Genomic DNA, 15,745 nt, shown 5'->3' on the forward strand with positions numbered 1-15,745 from the left:
CTCTGCAAGATAATGTTTGAATATTTTTAAGCTATTGTACATAGTTACAAAATATATTTATGTACATATATAAAATATTAATATATTCGTGGAAGATCGAAGACAAATATAAAACTTGTTATATATTTATGATATATATTTAATATAAAATAAATTTTATAAAAATTATCAATACATAATTAATACATAATAAATATATATTTATTTCATATTTATGATATATTTGTAAAATCAATTAAATATTTAATAAATATTATTTTATATAAGTATAAAAACAAATCCTTAAAAATTTTTTCAAATTAATCCTATTTAACACAATTAAGAGAATGTTTTTATGCAAATATTTTTCTTTTTTATTTTTAAATGGTTATCATTATTATTTTTAAATCATCATTTAACAAAATTAGAAACCCAATTTATTAAAGGAAGAAATCTTGGTCAAATTTTAAAAGAAATTATTCAAAATAAAATAGTAAAAAATGAAAATCAGAATTTTTGAAATGAAAATCGAAAATTCATGTGTCACGTATCAAATTGATTGTAAAAAAATGATAGTTCGATCGAAAAGCCGTATATTATTTTTTCTATTTTGAGCTGTTTAAAAAAGGGCATGACGTCACGATTTCACAGATCATTTGCCTGCTCGTTCCTGACGTCCCTATTACGCGCACTCTTCTGATCCGCCGCTGGCACTACCTCTATAAGGCTGGAGGAATAATTTCGGCTCGTGTATTTCAACCGACACAAGAACAACCGTCACTAGGCGAATAGATTATACATAGCAAAACCCGGATGTGTCACTGACTACATGTTTTCACTCTCCATATTCTACACCAAATAATTCTGGCCAATTTGTCGCTCTAAGTTTTTTATCATTATGTTCAATTTAACCTTAAAGATTGTTTAAAACAAATTACTTTAATTTTATTTACTTAAATTTTATTTAAGTTGTCTTTTATCAATATAATGTGTTATTTATCTCTTTCAGATTAATCAAGTTACTTGAATTCAAATAAAACTGGATTAATAAATATAATGAATATAATCGAGAACATATCTGAAGAGGTTATGTATTCTGAGAATTAATGACAGCTTCTTTTTTAATTTCATTTGCTTTATTACTACAGGAAATGAAAGAAAAAAATATTTTTTATAAATAAATTAGATATTTTATTATATTTGAAATTTTTAAGGATATATGTATATTAAAAATTTCTTCTGAGTTCTTGTTTTAAATATTAATGAATATAATTCCGCAACAATTAAATGAACGGAAAATATGATAATCGATTACTAAAATAATTTAAAGTATTTAAAGTATCTAATATAAATTTTTCAACACTGTTAAAAATTGTAATGAATTTTTAAAATTATTAAATGTTTTCAATAAAAATAATATCAAAAGTAAAACTCTGTCCATATATATGATAAATTGTCCAAAAGCTTATATGAAATAGAATATGGAATCACCGCTTAATAGTATTGTTTTGCACTAGTAATGTTCGTTACAAATTTCTTTTTACTTTCAAATGAAGTGCTTGTGAAGTAGCTTCAGTGGGTGTGGCAAATAATTTAAATGAAAAATCGCTAAAAAAAATATTGATGATAAATGATTGTCATTATGCATCAGTAGAATGTATTTGATTCTAATAGAGAAAAAAAATTCCTTATAACTATTCATAATTAATAAAAACAAACTTTATTTTCTATATTAATATTAAATTATATTATACTTATAATATTGATTTTACATAGTAATATTTTATCTATACAATATAAATTTAATCTATACAATCTATACAATATATATTGTATATATATATCTATACAATATAAATTTAATCAAGAAATTTTTAAGATGTTATACAAAATGATAATAGATTATTTAAACAATTGAAACTTTGATAATTAATGTTCTATTATAATTGTAAAATTCTAAATTTTTCACGGCCAAACATAATCAATTACTAGTGGCGCCGCCATGTGAATAGAGTGAATAGCGATCCAAATAAAAGCCATGGCCGTTCCACCTCCAATCTCTGGATCCTTTCACTTTTTAACCCAGTTCTTATTGTTCCGACAGTTCACTGCACTGCTGTCACGAGCGTTTCGACTACCGAACCAATCTATTGTAATTAACGTTACAATGTCCATCGTTCTTTTGTTTTCTTTCTCATTCGTTTCCTTCGATAATGCTCTTTCCCGCGGAATCTTGAATTTTTCTAGTTGGTATTTTCACGCGATGTGATCAGGTATCCGCGTTGCGCAACCAAGATGTAGTTACGCGATTACAAACTAGATAGAAAGAAAAATGTTGGAAAGAAATATACATTAAATGTGCAAAATACTCGTCGATCAACTTTGTTTTTTTTTCACTAGTTTCATGAATATCGAGTTTTCTGATTTTATGTATAATCATTTTTTTAATTTAATTGAGTTTTTGAAAAAAAAATATTAATGTTCTTAGTTTTAGATTCACTTTAATTTTAATTTCATAATTAAAATTGTATGAATGATAAAGAACGAATCTTTTTTCATATAAATCTAAATAACTGAAATAAATTTTTAAACTTATTTATATTAACTATATTCAAATCAAACTATGTTTATATTATTATGCTGAATAAAAATATGTATATTTAAATAATTTTTTATAAATTTTTTATAAATTATTGATATATCATTTAATATGTTCTCTAGTTGGAAATTATTGAATTTAACTGAACAGTATACAAATAAATTCATTATATATACAAAATTTTTGTTTTTTTTTAATAAATTTTTTCATTGATTCAGTATTATAAGTGTTAAATAGAAAATATATGAATAAAAATAATAAATTATTATTATATAGATGATAAATTAAAATACATAAATATATAAATATAATAAATAAAAATACGATAAATTAAAACACAGTTAAGTAGATTAATTTGTATAGCTTAATAATATATAAAATACAGAATTTAATTCTATAGCCTAAAATTATATTCAAAAACAATACAGTAATTAACGTATAATAACTGTTTTGCAGATTTCTTTTAATTTAATTAATATTTAGAATTTTTTAAATATTTCATAAAAAAATTTCTATACAAAAAAATTTCTATTGATAGAAAAAATAATATAATATAACATATTTAAATTTGAAAAATTAATAATTTTTATTCTTTTCTTATTAGAAATTAAGTAATTACAACTGAAGATTTAGAAAGTCCTTTAATTATACGTACAAAAAACGAGATTCGTGCTATTTTTAACCACGTATATTTATCTAAATAATGGTTATTCGATTCATAATTATTTTATTTATCAATAATGATAATACAAAAGATAATAATATATAATTCAACAAATTATAAAAATATAAAATAATGTACATATGAAATACATATTATCTCAGAAATTATATATATATATATATATTGTTTTTTTAATTAAAATATTTTATGTAATATTTCTAAATATCTTTGAAAAATTAAATTATTTTGTTTCTAAATTTTTAAGAAAGAATTCTTAATTTTAAGAAAGAAACAATTTTTCTAATTTAAAAAATGACTTAAAAGTGAAGACTAATGAAACTTCAACATATTTCAAAATATCTTGAAAAATGAAAAAAGTACTATATAAAAAATTTTAATTAATAATATTGTTTATAATAATTAATAAATAAATATATATATATTAATAAGATTGAAAAAATTAAAAGTTAATCAATGTGAATGGATCTGATTTTATATTACTTAACTTTTCATATCTTGAAAATTGATTTATTTTTACTAAAATAATCTATCAAATATATTAGTCAAATTTGTCGGTTCCGATTTAAAACATTAATATATATAACGTGTTTCACATATATATATATATATGAATGAATATCTTTATTCGAAAGTATCATGAAAAGTATTATGAAAGTACTTAAATTATATTTTATATGGAAATTCACTTAATCTCAAAAAATTCTAATTTTTATAAAAACCTCTTTAAAACTTTCTTAACTTTACTTCCTTAAAATATTTTAGTAAAAAGAAAAAGAAGTTGTTCCATATTTCCAATTCATTATGCTTTATTCACATATTTAAAGTTTCATTAAAAATAAAAAATTGTTTATTAACATTTCATTAAAAAATAAATCAAATACTTTCGTAAGCTATTGTATCTATATAAAATATCATTAATTAGATTATTTCACTGTTTATTTATAATATACTTCATAACCTCATAACCTCACATATTTGTTTCTAAATGTCAGCTATAGAATGTAATGTATTTTTTTTAAGCTGAGAGAAAGATAAAAAACTACAGACACAAATAATAAGACTCATAGAATTTCCTATATAATATTTCTTATTAATATTTAGCGAAAAATATCATAAAATGCTCATCGTAGTTTATTTCCAGAGAAAAAGGATGAATTAGGAGTAAAAGAGAGAAAAGGAAGGCGATTAAGGAAGAATTGCAAAGGTGCGTCAAGGATTCAAATTAATCATTGCCAATGTTTGTCATTTATCCATCCATCCTATCTAATTGGGTACATATTTTTTTTACATATCCTTGCGTTATATTGTCATTAAGTATTATTCAATGCAGAATTAAATGTTAGGGAAATAAATTCTTATTTAAGTATAATTTTTATTTTATTCTTTATTAGTTATATTTTTATTAATATCATTTAAATAATTATTATTTGAAGGACGAATTATTTCATTTGGTATTTAAGTATTTGTTATTTAATTACAAAATTATGAAAATATAAAAATATTTTTTGTGATTAAATAATTTTTTGGAATGTTTCTATTTATTAAAATTTTTTTTATTTAAATTTAAGTATAATTGTTCTTGATTTATATATGCACTTTTTAATTATTATGTATATATTATGTATATAAAGCTGAATATATTCTCTGTATATAATGAATATTTATTATTTTATATTATTTATTTTCTATTATAATTTAAAACAATTAAAAAATATTAATTATTATATTAATTGTATATAATTTGATAAATAAATGATATGAAAATAGTTTATTTTTCAAATAATTTTTTAAAATTTATTCGCAAACACATATTCATATATTTCAAAAGTATATATTCAAAGGTAAAATAACAAATAAATATGAAAAATAAAATTTTCATTTTTCTTATTTTATAATTATAAAATTATTTTAATCAAATTGCAATATTTTTCCAGTGAAAATGATAATATAACAATAAAAAAAACATAACACAATATTCAGATGATTTTTAATAACAAAAATAATACGCATATGTCTCCAGGAATTTATGCATCATAAAATTTAATATACAAACACTTTTTTTCTATCTCATTTACAATTAATAAAATCTTCACAAGTCTTAATAGATATCCTTTAACGCCAAAATTGTATAGCGCCCTCTTTGACCAAATCTCTCAATTTTAAAATGAAAATCTGCATTTCCGTTCGACCGAGTCACGGAACTCTGGTGCAATAGGAATCCAAAGCAATCGAGTTGCAAGAGAACGGCAATTCTGTTGTTTATTCGCGGCTTTCCCCACTCGTGGCAAGTGTTTTCACCTCTTTAGTCTTTGCTCAGCGTAGTGCCGGCCCAAACATCGCCAAGACAAGCGACGAGACTTTGTTCTCTTCGATCGGGCCGCGCTCTTTACCGGAAATACGATCCATCCTCCCGCGGACCATGTCGCGACTTTTCATTTTTTTTCTGGCTTGTCTCCTCGTGACCATTGCTATCTCATACGCAAAACCGACTATCTATAAAAGGAATCAAGACAATGTGTTCGAACCAGGTGAGCAAATGTAATGTATTGGTATTTTTACTAATTTTCTAATTTGAAATTAAAATTCGAACAATTGTATCCTGCATTGTTGTTTGACATGGTTGACATTCGTTTCGGAATAAGTCCTAATATTATATTATATTGCATTATATTGTTATATAGATATGATAATTTTTGTGACATGGAAAAGTGTTCGATTTTGAATGTTGAAAAATAAAAATTTCACAATAATTTTCTAAAAATTAATAAATAAATTAAAATTAATAATAATAAATTTTTTTACTAGTAGATTCGATTTTTATTCTATTAAATTTAGTGTGAGAAAGATAATTTTTGTGAAATTAGTTTTTCTAATGACGAAAGAATTTCTTAATCACTTCGCTTTATTTCCATCTCTCCATCTAAGGTAAACTTAAATTGCTTATAATTCAATAAATAAGCCTTGATCAATATATTTTATATATTTCGTATATTAATTTTCATGTTTGTTTTAGCTTCTCTAGAATTGACTCAAAGATATTTCACGAATCTAATAATATCTTTTATAATATAATTTATTATATATATGTAGTACATATAATAGTAATAATTTTAAATTATTTTTTTTTATACCACATTAATTTATTAATTCCTATATGCTTTATTGTATTTTTACGTTTTAAAAATTGCAGTAATATTTTTTAATGAATTCGTTTGATTAAAAACTTTTTGTCAAGAGTTTCATCGATTCCATAATGAGACTTTCGTTTCATAAAAGTGCTCCTTGCCTGAATGAATCTCAGAAAGCGAGAGATAACGAGTCGAATAAGACGCTTCTTAAAAAAAAAATCGAAAGTTTCGGTTTCTCTTTTTCCGATCTCGACAGAGATCGAGGTCTTGGTCGCACGCGAGCATCTGGCCGCAGAAAAGCTTTCACCTTAATTGTTGCTACATAGATACTGAGATGCGCCTTGACCTCCCTTTTCGTACCGATAAATCTTCTTTTTCTTCTCCTTTTTTTCTTTTCGCATGTTTTCCGCTTTACGTATAAACGTTTACGCGAATCTTGACAAACAGGCGTAACTTGTAATCTATCGTGATGACTAATTCGTGTAGAATTTTTTTTCTTTTTAGTTAGAGTAAATAGATGGTAACATTGAATGGAAAAATGATGGTATTAGAGTAGAACAAAAAAATTAAAATTTGAATGAAAAAAAATTTTATTTTTTAAAAATTTAAAAAAAATTTCTGTAAAATTAATTTTTGAATATTTGTTGTATTTTATCGATAAAATTTTATGAATGAACTTTTTAATAGGAATTATATTATATATCAAATAATTCTTTCAATTTGAAATTTTAATATGATATTATAGATTTTTTTATAAAAATTGAAAATTTTTAGACTTATAAGGAACATATTAAAAATATTTACAAAATGATGTAAATAATTAAAATTAATGAAAATAATTTTTAAATTACTTCTAGCATCTTGAAAAATTTGATCAAAAATTCTTTTGCTGTTTAAAGTTATGAATAGCAAAAAATAAATTTTATTTCTATTTCACTTATTTTTTTCACTTTGCTTCTTACATTTATAGCAATAGATCATATAATTGTCGCAATACAATTATTCATTTTTAATAATTTTTTAAACAATTTCATTTAATCATTTCGAACAAAAATTATTCAGTATTCAATTGACAAAAAAATTATAATAATTGGTAAAAAATTTATTTAAAAAAAGATCAAAGTAATCTGTTTTATTTAACGAAATTATATATTTTTGTATATATCAGTCGATATATTTTTGTATTTTTTTTTAATAGTATTAGTTAAAATAGTATTAATTAATCTCGTATCGAAAATTGATTGATTCATTGATTACATGTGCGATTGGAAGAATGATGACAAAAATAAAATTGAGAAATCGCGATTCATGGCCATGGTTTGCCAAATAAAGGATGTCTTGAAATCTGAATTTTCTTAAGGCGACATTTGACAAGTGAGAATAACGGAACAATGACGTCACTCGATGCACAACGTGGGCTTCGATTATAGCAAAGTTACAGGATCGAAGTAGATCTTATTCCTGATGCAATTGTTAGAGAGGATAAACATGTGTCTTGTGATTTGATTTGCTGCAGCTTGAGAGAGAGAGAGAGAGAGAGAGAGAGATATTAAGATGGATTTACGTATATTATATATTGTTATACATATTATATATGTAGTCAATAATATCCAATGATGTAATATAATATTTATTCGTCAATTACAAAAATATAAGTGAACACATGAAATTCTAACCTAATTTAATTTTTCTCGATTTAATTTTAATAATGTGAAAAATAATAGTTAATGAAAAATAAAAAAGAAGTGAAAGAGAAGTGAAGAGAAAGAAGCAGAAAGAGAAAGAATAAAAAAAAAAAATAGTGGGAATAAATTATAAAATTAAATAAGAATAAGATATTTATAGTATTTATATTATACATATACATTAATACATTGGAAGATCGATTATAAACATAGTTAAAATTTCTTTATTAAATAATTAATTATTTAATTGGTAAAATTATAAATAAGTTTAAATTTACATTAGAAGTCAAAGGAAGATAAAATGAACAGCTTTCGTCTTGTTTTATTTAAAATTTAATTTTACTTATGAAACTAATAAATAATAACTAATAAATGAATTTCAATTGATATTTTTGAAAATCAATTTTTATATTTTATTTTGGTTTCTAGAATCAAAAAACAAACTCTCCAAGGAAAGAAGGTATTGCAATATGTTAATATCTTTTATATATTGTTAGATATAATAATACATAATATTATAATAATATATACATAATAATTAACTATAATTACACGTACAATATTATTATATATTATATTATATTGTATATGTAACAACATATTATAAAGCAAAGTTATTTATTTTCTTATTTCTGTTTCTTTGTGAAATTTTTTTCTAGCAACTCTGACTGAGAAATAAATAATATACATCGTATATTATTATGATAATATATGAAAAAAATATTAGTTCCTTATATACGAAATAAGCGAAATAGGCGAGTAATAAATAAAGCATATACTATCTAAATTTAATTGAATCATATACCATTTTTTTGATGACACTATAAAATTAACAAATGACAAATCGATTTCATTATGTATCTTTAAATCATATTTAAAAAGGTTCATCATTATATTTTCCATTCATATTGATACTCAATGACGATATACTACTAGGATTGCTAGAGAAATTGCTTTTCTAAGAGAAAGTAATATACACAATTATTGAATTAAAATTCCTTCTGTTATTTTTCTTACTATTATTCTTTTCTAAAAAGAATAAAGCATAAAAATAACATTAATGTTATGTCTCATGCTGTACTCAAATAGAAGTAGAAGAATATAACGAATATACTATTATACTAACTATATTATTTTTTTTTTCCTATAGAATGAATTTTCAAAATTTGATCTAAAATTGGCAATCTTGAAAATAATATTTAACAATATGTAATATAGATTCTTGATTCTTTAAATATCAATTTAATTTTAAAAATTGTAAATTAAAAAGTATTATTTTAATTTAATTTAAAAAAATTTTTTTCAAATTATGCACTTAATTTAATTTTTGTATATATGCTAATAAACTGCGTTTAATAATAAATCATTTCATATAAAAATTTATTTACTTCTATAAATTAAATGATATAATAATAAATATAATAATTTCAAGATTATATATTGCAAAATAAATACACAAATTCAAAAAATAACAATAAGAAAAAATTATTATATATATTATATTTTTCAAAATATTTAAAAAAATACAATAATATTATTTAATAATAATAACTTCAAGCTTTTTAAAATGAATAGACATGTAAATTTATTTACGAAATATTTTCTCAATTTAATTAATGAATTAGACATTAAATATATGGAAACATATGTGTCACTATAAACATCCAAAGTTTGTCGAATTGTACAAGAATGTATTGAATAATTTAAATAAAATAAAAATTTTCATTAAAACATAAATATATTGTATATAAAAAATAAAAAATTTTTTATTCATTAAGAAAAAATTTAATTGAACAATTCAGATAGCACTTTGCTTAATATTATCATTTATAAAAAAAATAAAAATGCAGAAACAATGATAATATAATTTAAAATTTTAATTTCTCTTTAAGAAATTAAAAATAATAAAATAATAAAAAATATACTAAAAATAATATATATACTATTTTATGCAGGACTGATAGATATTAATATGCCAATAACTAAACGATACGTTGAAATACACTATATTGAAATTCTTTTTCGTTGGAAGAATCGACTATTAAAAGATGCATCCATCTTTTTTCCTCAAATTATGTTTTAATCTTTATTGCAAATAACATCGAATTTGTTTTTTATTAGTTTCGAAACATAGAATATATAATATCTATATATAGATATAGAAATATCTAGTCAAAGATTAATATTTAAATGAGACAGAAAGCAAAGGTTCCATTGAGTTATTAAATCGTTAAGAAAATTTAGTTATCGGACCATTAGTAACATCGAGTTTATTAGATTATTAGTAATATCGAGTTATCGGCTTCTTAATAGCACCGAAGAGTTCGCTCGCTATTAATATAAAGTTGCGAGCCAATGATTAATATGTAATTAAAAGTCTACTAAGAAATTGAAATAGCTTTTAACCGCTAGTATTTAGGATTGTCTGAATAACAATTGCACTTTTTAGGTTGAATTTACATTATTGTTTGTAGACAGTTCACAATCTATGTTTATCGGTAATATAGATATTTTTATAAACAGCAAATAACATGCAACGAATTATTCGAATAAATGTTCGAATAGTGTTTCTGAATATTTTGCTGATGAATATGTATTTTTATATTTATTTTCATAGATTTTCTTTGGCGATATTCATTAGATTATTCTATAAATAATTCTAATTTTAATATTAAAGAAATATTATTAAAAGAATATTAAAATTAAATCATTTTCATTGCAATTTATAATGAAATATATCTAATTTTAATAAATAAATCGACAAATTAAAGATTTTATCCATTTTGCTTTTTTTAATTAAAATATATTATCTAGCATTTTTTGATTTCTCAAAATATATTATAATATTATGTTTCATTTCAAAAAATTCATATTTTATTTAAAAGTTTACTAAAGATCTAGAAATGATCTTTTTTAAATGATTTATTTTTTAAAAAAATAATATAAGAAAGATAATATAAGAAAAATAAAAGAAATTTAAAATTTTCAAATATTTTAAAATACTAAATAGAATTGAATTAATTTTGAAAATGCAGATTAATGTATTAAAATAGTATTTTAATGAAAAAACATATTTTTTAAAAAATCTCATCAAAAATAATTAATAAATTATAAATTAAAAAATAAACATAATTATTATTTTTTTTATAAATGAAATTAAATGTTTTTAAAAATATAATTGATAACCTATATATATGTATATATTATATTATATTATATATATATATATATATATATATATATATATATATATATATATATATAAAACCTAACCTAATATATATGTGACATTATGGCATTCTTCCATGCGCAACTTACAATTTTTCATTTTATAATAGAAATTGATAGACTCTTTCTTTGAATAATTATTACGTAGACGATATTAAGCACTAATGTATCCTCTCATAATATTTTTCATCTAATAAATATTCATGTTATGAAAAACAATAGCTAAAAACTTTTCGAACTATTGTTGATTGTCATTAAAAGTTAAAATACAAACAAAAAGAATTAAAAAAGCATAATGATACATAATGTACAATGAGTCATACGAATCAATGATTCAATTATTATATAAGATTATTTATATTTTATAATATGCTATTATAAGTATTTTTGAATTAGTTAATATAATGAACGAATAGTTAATTTTTAAATATTGGAATTAAACAAAATTGATTTATGCAAATTATACTCGCATGGAAAATTTAAATTTATAATATTAATTGCATAATATTAAATTGAGATAATCAAGCATATTATACAAATTAAGAAAATAATTGTACGATCTGAAACATTTCAATATATTTGCCATTCAAATGCAATGATTTCTTAATTATATCAATTTATATACATATATAATATTCAATATTTTTAAATATCATTTGAATGAAAATTTACTTCAATTTCAAAGTTGTTTTTCTCTTGTGATTATCGAATTTACTTTTCTCTATTTTCAGTTAGTTTTGGTAAAAATTGGTAAAAAAAAATTTAGTAGCATAGTAACGTATTTCCTAAACTATTATATCGAACTGCAATAATAAGAATTTAATTATGATTTTACAATAACGATTCAACAGATAAACACAATATAAAGATTTTAATACTGAAACAATAAATAGTTCAGATTAGATTATTATCTTGGCGATTTGATTTTCATTTAATTAATATTAATTCTTCAAACGAATAATTAAAATATCATTCTATATATTTTTATAGATATTCAATGAATCAATAATTAATTATAAATTATTATAAAATTAAATTTATAAGAGAATATTTTCATTAATGATATATTGTATGTAAATGTTTATATGTTCTATAATTTTTTTTTATTTTTATACTTTTATATTATCAAGTAAGAAACATTTTCCTTATATTGAGATGATCGAACAATAGTATTATACGATATTTTAATTCTTTTAAATATATATTCCAAGAATATTTAGTTATATTACGAATCATCTAAAATTTGAAATAACGAAAAAAATTATGATATTTTATCGATGTTATTTCAGTGATGATACCAGTTTCATCTACAGTGATTCCTCTTCCCGTCTATAAAATGGAATATGGTTTCGGATTTATATCAAAAAATAAAAAAGCACAGTCATCCTCCAAACCTGAAGATGGAGTTAAACTAATAACAAGTAAGTTAAATATATATGTATGTATGTATGTATGTATATATACATATATATATATTTGCACACATATGGCCAATGAAGAAAACAATAAATATTATTTGTTACAGTCAAGAAGAATCAAGACAAAAAAAATATAAATCCATGAAAGTTATTATGCGATTTTACGATGGTAAATCGTAAAATTTGTCAATAATGAAGCAATATAAATTCATTATTGTTACATGATAATCTACATCAATTGTGCAAAAATTTCAAATAAATCTCGGATTTATTTTATATATGTGCGCGTGCGAATGTATGTACGACAGATTTTTGCATTATGCAAAATTGCATTATGCAATAATAAGTTTTCACACCAAAAATTAATTTACCTCGATAAACTAATGTTAATAATTTTTTTCAGTATGAATTTATATTAATTTTAATAAATGAAACAAAAATCAAATACTAAAAAGCCAAATTATATTAACTAAAAACAAAATTTGTTAAGTTTTTTGTATTTAATAAGAAATATAATGCATCGTTTTTAATATTATGTTTATGTATATTTACCTATATCTATTTAATATTTTAAGGAAATATTATGAAAATAATAAGTAAAAAATTATAAACTTTTATTGAACATCCAAAATTTCTACTTATTTACCTATCGTTACGATATTTCCATTGGTTCTTCCGCTGAAATAAAAATAAATATATATAAAATGTTATAATAATCGAACATAATGTTACCATTTTTTTTTTTTCAAATTTACTTACGTATTTCATTAAACATAAAGTCATCTTGATATTCCTTTAGGAACTGAGTGGATCTATTTTCATCAAGAAACAGTGAATAAACACGCTTCACATCATCAATATTGACCTAAAATTAAATTATATATTATTTAACAATATTTTTATTAATAATACAAAAATACATATAGAAATAAATATACTTACTTCTGTACTTTTTCTTCGTCGACTAACGAGAGAAGCAGTCGTAATCAATTGAATTGCATATCTTAATGACGTTTCCAGTGCGATTCTAGTAAGAACTGTTAAAGCATCATCCGCCATTTCACAATCTTCTTCTTCACATCTTATTTTTAAAATTTCTTTCAATTCTTTCTCTTGATAAGGACTCGTTGGAACAATAATCATACGATCCAACAAATCTATTGGAATACCATGTGGACTTTTGTAATTTGTTCCTCTAATTCTAGTAATACCTATATGAAAAGAATTTGTTAATTAATTTTATATTTAAAATTAATATATAACTGTATATATATAAAACTGTATGTAAAAACCTCTATTTGTTGCCATAATAACGACTGGTGCCATTTCATTTTCGAGTGCTCGATTGAGAAATGAGAAGCATTCAATATCAAGCATATGAACCTCGTCGATGAATAAAACACCTGGAACAATTTCAGCCTTTCCTTCTTCACGCCATTCGGCAACTTTAGCATTTATTTGCTCTCGTACTTCTGATTTAATTTCTCCTGTGTCGCCAGAAAATAATGCCAAAAATCCATGGGTTCTACTATTTATAACGTCAACTTCATGTAAAGTTACTGTATGTACAACTTCCTTGCGTTTTTGTAATTCACCCTCAGGACATTGTACAAAACGAGTTTGAGAACCAGTTGCATCATAATCACGAGCTCTAGTAAATGATCTTCCCAATCTGTTTATTTTTCCTGTAGCTTTATCAATCGTGATCACATCTCCAGCTTGTACCTTAAATATCAAATCATTTTAAAAATTCTAAAAAATATTAAAATATTAAAAATAAAAAAACATTAATCCTTTATTCTTACTAACTTTTTCTTTCATCAAACTGTCAATCATTTTATTTCCTAAATCGTAAATTGTTTCCATCTCTGTTGTTTTTAATGTCAGTTTACCAACTTTAGCACCTACACCTGTAGCAGGTCTATCCACTTGAATTTCAACAACTTCACCTTCAATAATTTCTGTTTCTTCTTTAATTCTAACACCAATAGATTTTCTAATAGCTTGAGTCAAAGCTTCAGTTTTACTCATTTCTAAAGAATATATTTCAGAACCTGCCATTGAAGTAAATGGAGTATCCATTCCTAAAGCTTGTGCCATTCCCATAGCAATTGCAGTTTTCCCAGTACCAGGTTGGCCTGCTAATAATATAGCTCTACCTGCTATTTTACCATCTTTAATCATTTCAAGAACAACTCCTGCTGCTCTGCGAGCCATAAGTTGACCAACCATTCCTTGAGATACCTAAGCAATTATGTATATAATTTAATAAAAATAAATATTAAAATAATAATACTTAAAAATATAATATATTACATGACGAGGCTCCAAGCTATCATCCAAGCCTAAACCTCTAATATGAGAATGAGCTCCAATTCTTTCTATCCTTGTAATTTCACGAACTTCTTGAACTTTTGCAGCTCCAACAGCCTAAAATAAAAAAATAATTATGTCAAAATATTATAATAATATTTTATAATATGCAATATAAATAATACTACAAAAGCAAATACTGATCAAACAACAGTTGCTATGCCAACCTATTTATCTTAAATTTCACTCAAGATAAAATATAAGAATATTAAATATTATTTTATATTAAAATATAATATAATATATTAAAATAAATAATAAGATAAACAAAAATATTTTTTACAGTTTTAATTGGAAGATTTTTAAATAAAAAATGAATTTATTCTAGAAAGGTTATGCGGCAAAAATAAGATAAAGCATATTAATATGAATTTAGTTATCAAATATAGTATATTAAAGTAAAATTAAATAATAAATACAATATTAATTTATAATAAATATTTACCGCCATGTTTATTAGTTTTCCACGTGTTACACTATCAACAAATTGAAATATTTTAAACTACTTTAAAAATTCACAACTTCATGAATATATACTAGAAAGGAAACTTATTACTGCATAGAATATAGAGACATCTAGAGAATAAGTTATGAATTAATCAAATGAATATGAAATTGTCGATTGTATGAAAAATAAGCGGTAAAAATTC

At 22.1% G+C, this 15,745-nt stretch overlaps 2 protein-coding genes across 2 annotated transcripts; one reads left to right on the plus strand and one right to left on the minus strand.

The window, feature by feature from the left end:
* The first annotated feature begins 5,473 nt into the window (after positions 1 to 5,473).
* LOC108000506 (uncharacterized) lies at positions 5,474 to 13,254 on the plus strand. Its single transcript, XM_017060879.3, has 3 exons — positions 5,474 to 5,791; positions 12,594 to 12,725; positions 12,830 to 13,254. The coding sequence occupies exons 1-3, from the start codon at positions 5,683 to 5,685 to the stop codon at positions 12,865 to 12,867; spliced, it is 279 nt and encodes a 92-aa protein (XP_016916368.1). The 5' UTR covers positions 5,474 to 5,682; the 3' UTR covers positions 12,868 to 13,254.
* Positions 13,204 to 15,665, minus strand: LOC108000505 (ruvB-like 2). The gene is made up of 7 exons (XM_017060878.3): positions 15,541 to 15,665; positions 15,039 to 15,152; positions 14,532 to 14,966; positions 14,015 to 14,447; positions 13,665 to 13,933; positions 13,482 to 13,587; positions 13,204 to 13,400 (listed from the first exon to the last, which is right to left on the minus strand). Exons 1-7 carry the CDS (start codon positions 15,544 to 15,546, stop codon positions 13,375 to 13,377), a joined length of 1,389 nt encoding a protein of 462 aa, XP_016916367.1. The 5' UTR covers positions 15,547 to 15,665; the 3' UTR covers positions 13,204 to 13,374.
* Positions 15,666 to 15,745: the final 80 nt, after the last annotated feature.

The sequence above is a fragment of the Apis cerana genome, linkage group LG16, assembly GCF_029169275.1.
Source record: "Apis cerana isolate GH-2021 linkage group LG16, AcerK_1.0, whole genome shotgun sequence".
NCBI lineage: Eukaryota > Metazoa > Arthropoda > Insecta > Hymenoptera > Apidae > Apis > Apis cerana.

Excerpts from the sequence above, each read along its gene's own strand:
- LOC108000506 (XM_017060879.3), top strand. The coding sequence starts at position 5,683 with ATGTCGCGACTTTTCATTTTTTTTCTGGCTTGTCTCCTCGTGACCATT. Across the intron at positions 5,792-12,593 it reads AGACAATGTGTTCGAACCAG|TGATGATACCAGTTTCATCT; the intron begins GTGAGCAAATGT and ends ATGTTATTTCAG. Across the intron at positions 12,726-12,829 it reads TGGAGTTAAACTAATAACAA|TCAAGAAGAATCAAGACAAA; the intron begins GTAAGTTAAATA and ends TATTTGTTACAG.
- LOC108000505 (XM_017060878.3), bottom strand. Across the intron at positions 13,934-14,014 it reads TATTATGGCAACAAATAGAG|GTATTACTAGAATTAGAGGA; the intron begins GTTTTTACATAC and ends CTTTTCATATAG. Across the intron at positions 13,588-13,664 it reads GACGAAGAAAAAGTACAGAA|GTCAATATTGATGATGTGAA; the intron begins GTAAGTATATTT and ends ATTTAATTTTAG.